Source organism: Macrobrachium nipponense, chromosome 30 (genome assembly GCF_015104395.2).
Source record: "Macrobrachium nipponense isolate FS-2020 chromosome 30, ASM1510439v2, whole genome shotgun sequence".
In the NCBI taxonomy this organism is placed as follows: Eukaryota; Metazoa; Arthropoda; class Malacostraca; order Decapoda; family Palaemonidae; genus Macrobrachium; species Macrobrachium nipponense.
Window position 1 is genome coordinate 38750524 of NC_087218.1, and position 7500 is coordinate 38758023.

General features: G+C 40.0%; 1 protein-coding gene across 1 annotated transcript in view; it reads left to right on the forward strand.

Moving 5' to 3' along the window:
* Positions 1-3093: 3093 nt before the first annotated feature.
* The window catches only part of LOC135202454 (solute carrier family 2, facilitated glucose transporter member 8-like), a 24635-nt gene continuing 20228 nt past the window's right edge, over positions 3094-7500 (forward strand). The window contains exons 1-2 of the mRNA XM_064231854.1: positions 3094-3556; positions 6786-6941. Of these exons, the coding sequence (XP_064087924.1) occupies positions 6896-6941 (46 nt within the window). The 5' untranslated portion in view covers positions 3094-3556; positions 6786-6895. The remainder of the gene's footprint in view (positions 3557-6785; positions 6942-7500) is intronic.

The window sequence follows — 7500 nt, forward strand, 5'->3', positions numbered from 1 at the left end:
AAAAAAACAAGAAGCAAAATAAAGCGTGAGCATATGAGGTCATTTAGCGCAGAAAAGGAACTTGAGAGGTGAAACCAAAGGAAGACCTACGTAAAAATTGGTAGGGGAAGGTAGATTGTAAGATGGAGGAAAGACAATATGAACAGAGGTACAGTAAAAGAATAAAAGGAGTTGCAGCTAGGGGCCGAAGGGATGCTGCAAAGAACCTCAAGTAATGCCTACAGTGCACGAGTGAGGTGCAGTGATGGCACTATTCCCCTCTGACAATGAAAGATCATCGTCAACATCACAAGTATTTCACAATACGCCAAGATATTGATTACCTTCACTTACAGCCATCCCTTCCTCGATATATTTGTTTGTTTGTTTGTTTGTTTGTATGGTGTATTTACGTTGCATGGAACCAGTGGTTATTCAGCAACGGGACCAACGGCTTTACGTGACTTCCGAACCACGTCGAGCGTGAAATTCTATCTCCAGAAATATACATCTCTGACCCATCAATGGAATGCACGGGAATCAAACTAGCAGCCACCGAGGTGGCAGGCCAAAACCATACCAACCACGCCACTAGGGTGCTCCCTTCCTCGATATAACGTCCCCTTTTGTAGATTTTTATCAAACACCCTCGTGGCTGGAGAGTGAGCATCTGGGTACATTCCGAGATCCTACAGAAGGACGATCTTTGCAACGCGAGAAGCAATCATTCATGTCTCTGATTTCACTGTTAACACGACAGATGCCCTCAAGTTGAAATGACGGTCCAGTGGTTATCAACCTTTTTCGGCCCCTGCACCCTTTCACCACATGGCAGAATGTAATCCTCCCTTCTAACTCTCCCCGCCCGCCCCCAACCCGTCCCCCCCCCCGCCCCTTTCGCCCCCGCTCTTCGAAAGTTGTCTGCCTCAAAAGGTGCATTCCAAATAATATGCAACAAAATACCAACACGAACACACTAGCTGGCGGAGAGACAGACCAGCATGACCTCTAAGTAGTGCGGACCGATCCACAATGCATTTTGTGTGGTCCTGGAGCCAGTTTGAACCTGCCAATCTGTAATCACAATTCCCCCGCCCCCCTTGAACGGGGGAATTTACCCCTGGTTGAGAACTAGTGCTATGACAATCGTTTATTATTTTACAATGATAATTATCGTATAATTCTAGCGTGATGATTGCTGTATATGATAACTGTCACGTTCCATTTCTTCACTGAAGATGCCAAAAAAAAAAAGGAGAAAAAATTCTTGTATCTATGAAAGACGACCGACAGCCACGCAATCTTCGAAGTCACGTGAACTTCTCGGCCTTATCACGAAATGAGTTTTCGATGTCCTCAGAAATTAATGGCCGTCTTCTCGGGGGATAAAAGATGGAGAGTGAGCTAAATTACTCGAGTCAGCATGTGATTAAGAAGTACTTTTTGATGAAATACCATTTTTTATGATCTATAATCTTATCTAAAACGAAATTCCACTTTCTTTTTTATAAAACTAATTCATTATTTTTAAAGATAGTAGCTATTTTACTGCTGAGTGAAAAATGAAAATAATATATATATATATATATATATATATATATATATATATATATATATATATATATATATAAATATATATAAAAGGCAATTCTGTTTGTTGGTTTGTCTGTTTGTTTGTTTGCTATGCACGTCCAGACTATGGAAGCTAGGGCTACCAAACTTTCACCATAAACTCCCCTCTGCCCCGAGGAAGGTTTTAGTCAAAATCCAAAATTAGAGGGCCGTTTCTAAGGGGATCATAACCCCTCATTTTTTCTGCACCCTCATTTTTTACAACTTCAGAGTTGACAGCTAGGGCTATCTAAATTGTTACCATAGACCCCCAAAGGAAGGTTTTAGTCACAGTCCGAAATTCGAGGGCCGTTTCTAGGGGGGTCATACCCCCTCTTTTTCATACCCCTCATTTTTACAACTTTTGGAGTTGACATCTATGTAGAAGTGTATCTATGGGTACAGAGAGGCTTCCCACAATATGGGGCCTATAAGACACCCTCAGTAGTAAGGTGGGTAACCCCCTGGGGAATGGGGGGTCCGAGAGTTTCACATAATATTAAAGGGAAGGAGGCCTATGCCATTTCGACTTACCGACCAGGGGAGAAGCAGGTTGTAGCCTGCTCACCATGCCCTTGATGGCAGCGAGTGGTGGCGCAGTACCCCCTTCTTTCACCCCCCCCCCCTTTCGGAATTAGGGCCCAAAGGGTCATGGAGGGGCCTACTGGGTACCTCGAACTTGTTAAAAAAAAGGGGGGGGGGAGAAATTACCCCTTAAACTTATTATTAACTTCGCGCTTTTATGATTCACCATATAACCTTAACTTGCCTTAACTTTTAAGATCATAAGTAATACGAAGAGAAAAATTGCGCACTAAGGGTTAAAAAAAACAACAAATATCTTAATCACAATTGATCCTCTGTCATTGTTTATCTTATCTGACCTCGGTCAATTTTCGGGCAATAGCTCTCTCCCTTCCTGACATAAAGGCACAAGGATGTTCTATCAATCCACAGGATCATCCCATACGAAATTCAGACCAAAATATATATCTTTGCCGGAGCCGCACTAAATCTACCTGAAATGACGGAATACAAGATCTTTTGCCTGTATCCTGAGGCATTCTCGTTGAAATGACATAAATTTAAAATGACAAAGAAGACTCGGTTTTACACAGTTTGTAAAATACGATTTAAGGAGTCCAAAACAATGTTATGCACAAAAAGATCATCACATTTAAGGTTGATCTTTAGACGAAGAACATCTGTACATCACCAGAATCTTAAAAAGAGAGCCAACTCCACTATTTATTTCACTTCGACAAGCCTGCTTTGTGAGGCTTACAAAACGTCTTATTGTGAACTGAGATAATGACGACACCCAAAAAAAACACTAGACCTTGAACGCCTACTATACCACTGGGCAGCCATACCCCAAGCTATGATATCCCCACGATGCCCGGCCTACGAGAGCTCCTTGGTTGGTCGAGCACCGTACTCAGAAACAAGTCGACGAAGACGAACGCACATACAAACAATCCCACAACCAGTCTCCCAACTTCACATCTCTGTTCAAATACACAAGGGGTCTGGCGGCGGGACTTAGTTGAACGTCTGCCTTCGTTCAGAGCGCAACAGGCAGACCAAACGGCGGATCAGATTCTCCGATCCTGTAGCTAAGCTACTTTCGCTATCGGCATTTTTTTTTTTTCTACTTTCAAGATCACGAGACCAATAAATCCGTTACGTAAAGACTGATGGTTTATGATGGACTGGATTTTTCGACAACCACGGAAAAATCGTTATTACAACAGATTCAAGTGACGATACGATGATATAATTGGTGCAACTTAGCGTAGCTGCGTAAAAGTTTTGACTTGAAAACTGTGTGATTGCTGTGACTTGAAAAACTGCGGAAGTTTTATGAACCGAAGAACTGTGATACACGTTCGGTGTCAGTGACCTTCAGCGGATTCACCTTCCTTCGGCGTGAGATAGGCTAAATGTACTGTCATTAACAACTGAGGTGAGCTTTGGTACTTTTGGATTCCCCACTTCATAAAAAATAACAGATATGGATAAGATATCAGGGACTCCTTACTTTAGATTTCTTATCTCCATTAGTAAACGAAAGCTTTGTCAGAATAACACACTTCAATAAAAAACACATTAATATATACAGATCACATTAATATATACAGATCAGAAAAGGAGACTATACGTTGATTATTTCATACCATGAATACTAAAAAAGATAAAAAATATACAAATCAGAAAAGGAGAAAGTATGTTAATTATTTCGTACTACTGTCTACTACGAAGATAAACATGATAAGCTTACATCAGGAGACCTTTCGGAAGTTTATGCAGAAATGAACCTTATCTACAGAAGGGCATACATAATACTAACATATCCTACTTTTCCTAGGTAAACTCCGGCGCTCCTAGATTTCTAGGAAGAGTCGAGCAATTTCCAAAGTGACGCAAAGAAAAAAAAAATAGTAATCCTGAACTCTAAATTGCAGACGTGATATAAACAGAATCCTGTAATCGCAAACTTAATCCAGATTTTTCTCTTTATTTGTGTGTGTTTTTTTTCCTATCCCCCATTCGCCCCTCCCCCGCCCCTCCCCCTCCCCCTACCCCACCCTCCACCAACCGTTACATAAAGACCGACAGGTCTACTATAGTAGATTCACATCAACCGTGCATCTGATGTCTAGGCCAGTCCCTTACGACGCTCCTGATTGGCTGTTGATAAGCCAATTACAGGGCTGGAAACTCTCAGTCTCTCTCGAGAGTTCACATGGGTAGGATCTATGTTCCACCTCTCTTCAGGGATACGTCTTTCAGGAGAGGTGGAACATACATCCTGCCTATGTGAACTCTCGAGAGAGACTGAGAGTTTCCAGCCCTGTGACTGGCTTATCAACAGCCAATCAGGAGCGTCGTAAGGGACGGGCCTAGACATCACATGCACGTTCGATGTGAATCTACTATAGCTATAAAACTGTATCTGCCTGACTTCTATAACTGTGATGTTCCAGTTTCGGCGCTCTCGGCTCCTTTACAGTCGTGTTCTTAGACCATCCGGTGTAATATGTGAATCATAATTCTAATTATTATTATTATCATTGAAAGATGTTGCTGCATCAGCTGCATTTAATTTGTAAATAGTCTTCTCTATTTTTCTTATAATTGCTTTCTCTCTGCTATTACAACTGGCGAGTATTGCGACGATATGAGGATATCAGGAGGAGTCAATTTCAGGGATATTGCTTAAAAATTTATAGAGAAGACTATTTACAAGTTAAATGCAGCTGATGCAGCAATATCTTTCAATATGACTTGTTTGAAAGAGGGTGTCCTTCCAATATTATTATTATTATTATTATTATTATTATTATTATTATTATTATTATTATTATTCAGATCAAGAACCCTATTCGTATGGAACAAGCCTACAGCGCTCATTAACTTGAAATTCAAACGTCCAAACAATATCGTGTTCATCAGAAAGAAGTAACAGAAGGTAATAGGAAACAGAAAGAAAAGATCAGCTATTAGAAAAGAACAAACTAAACAAAAAAATTATTAACAAACAGATAAAAGATCTAGTGCAATGAGTGAACTGTTGTCAAAACTCTTTGCCGCGATAAACTGGAACGCGTCTCAAATTTTCTGACGCAATGAATGAACATATTCCAAAGAGCTCAGTGGTATTTTTAAAAACCTTTGCGCAATGTGCAATGATGGAATGAGGTTACTGAAATCTCTTAAGTAAAGAATGAATCGGTTTCAAAGCCTTGTAATGTAATAAACAAATCGTGTTTGGTTTGTATGGTGTTTTTACGTTGCATGGAACCAGTGGTTATTCAGCAACAGGACCAACGGCTTTACGTGACTTCCGAACTACGTCGAGAATGAACTTCTATCACCAGAAATACACAATCTCTCACACCTCAATGGATTGTCCGAGAATCGAACTCGCGGCCACCGAGGTGGCAGGTCAAGTCTATACAGATCACGCCACTGAGAAGTTTACGAATCGTGTTCCTAAAACTTTTGGTGCGATTAATAAATCATCTGTGGAAGTTATTCACTCAACCATCTACGGGAAAGTTATTCACTCAACCCTCTGCAGAAAAGTTATTCACTCAACCCTCTGCAGAAAAGTTATTCACTCAACCATCTGCGTTAAGTTATTCACTCAACCATCTGCGAGAAAGTTATTCACTCAACCATCTGCGTTAAGTTTTTCTCTCAACCATCTGCGAGAAAGTTATTCACTCAACCCTCTGCAGAAAAGTTATTCACTCAACCCTCTGCGGAAAAGTTATTCACTCAACCTCTGCGTTAAGTTATTCACTCAACCATCTGCGAGAAAGTTATTCACTCAACCCTTTGCGGAAAAGTTATTCACTCAACCATCTAAGGAAAAGTTATTCACTCAACACTCTGCGGAAGTTATTCACTCAGCCATCTTAGGAAAAGTTATTCAAAAGTTTTTCAGGATGAAAATATTCCGGTTATACACGAATTGCTCAAAATCGCATAAGCTCCGGTCTCTATGCGTAGACTACCCCCAAAATAAAAGTGCCCGTATTTAATCTAATAGTTGTACGTATTTCTATAATAAACTTTTTATTTATATACATCTATATACCTTAAAGAAACTTCAATCCCTCGTTTACTTTCTGCCATACTTCTCGAAAGTTGAGACCCAGCAGAAAATGACAATGTTCAGTCTAATCATTGTATTTTCTAAGTTAAACTGAGTTCTTTAAAAGTCATTTGAAGATACGTCATTTGTGCACTTATCTTTTACCAGACTTTTTAGGCGCTTTACAATAACAAATAGTAAACGTTTTAACAAGAGTGCAAAGTAAATTTAATCTGTATAAAAATTAAATGTTTAGAAATTAAATTTAAAAACTGATCCAACAATGATGGCACGGCTGTTTCCGATTTTCTTTTTTCGTTTGTTTTTTCCATCATTCTCTCAAATCAATGATTCATCTGCAGTGTTTAACATTCGTTAACAATGTCCTTCGAGGTCATTACCAACTAATAGAAACTAATCCAAACGTAATTTATTTATCATACCGAGATTTCATCGATCATCGTACTGTTCACAATGTCTTTGAAACAATATTTATCACACCGTGATTTTATCGTACTGTACAATCGTTCACAATATCTTTGAAATTAACATTTTCAAAGCTATTAACAATCATTCTCTCCTCTAATTCCAGGAAGACGTAGTTGCCACACCTCCAACTCTACAACACAAAGCAGTGAAAAAATATACACATAAATATATATATATTTTCTTTGGAAAATCTGCCAGTGACCTTTAAGAAGGATGTCGGCTGAGGCTCCTGAAATCAAGACTATGGGTTCGGTCAAAGGTAAGACTCACTGGATTCTGATTCTGATTTTGATAAAAGTACCCCCATCGTCTTGCAAAACCTGGGGATTCCTTCGTCCTTCCTCGGGAATCTCTAGAGGAATGAAATGGAATATAAAATTTAGGACAACGGCCAAGCGGAGGGACCTATAAGGTCATTCAGCGCTGAAATGGAAACTGACAGTAAAAAGGTATCAAAGGTGTAATATGTGGAAAACCTTGCAGTTGCACTAGGAAACAACTGTTAAGAGAGAGTGGAAAGCAAGATGGAAGAAAGAATATGAATAAAAACGGAGGTACAGTAAAAGGAACGAAAGGGGTTGCAGCTAAGAACCTCAAGTAATGAATGCCTCAGTCCACCACGCGAGAAGCACTAGGTCTAGAGGAGCGGCTCTCGATCAAACCTGGTTTCCCGCGTTCCCACGCTAAGCCATGAAAGAAGCTCGTTTTGCAGAACATTGGCCTCTGGCCTCCGGGCTTCCTTGGGAATTTCCAGTTTAGGGCCAATTGCCGAAAGGAAATTAGGAGTCTATATATTCCATAAAAAAGAAACACACACT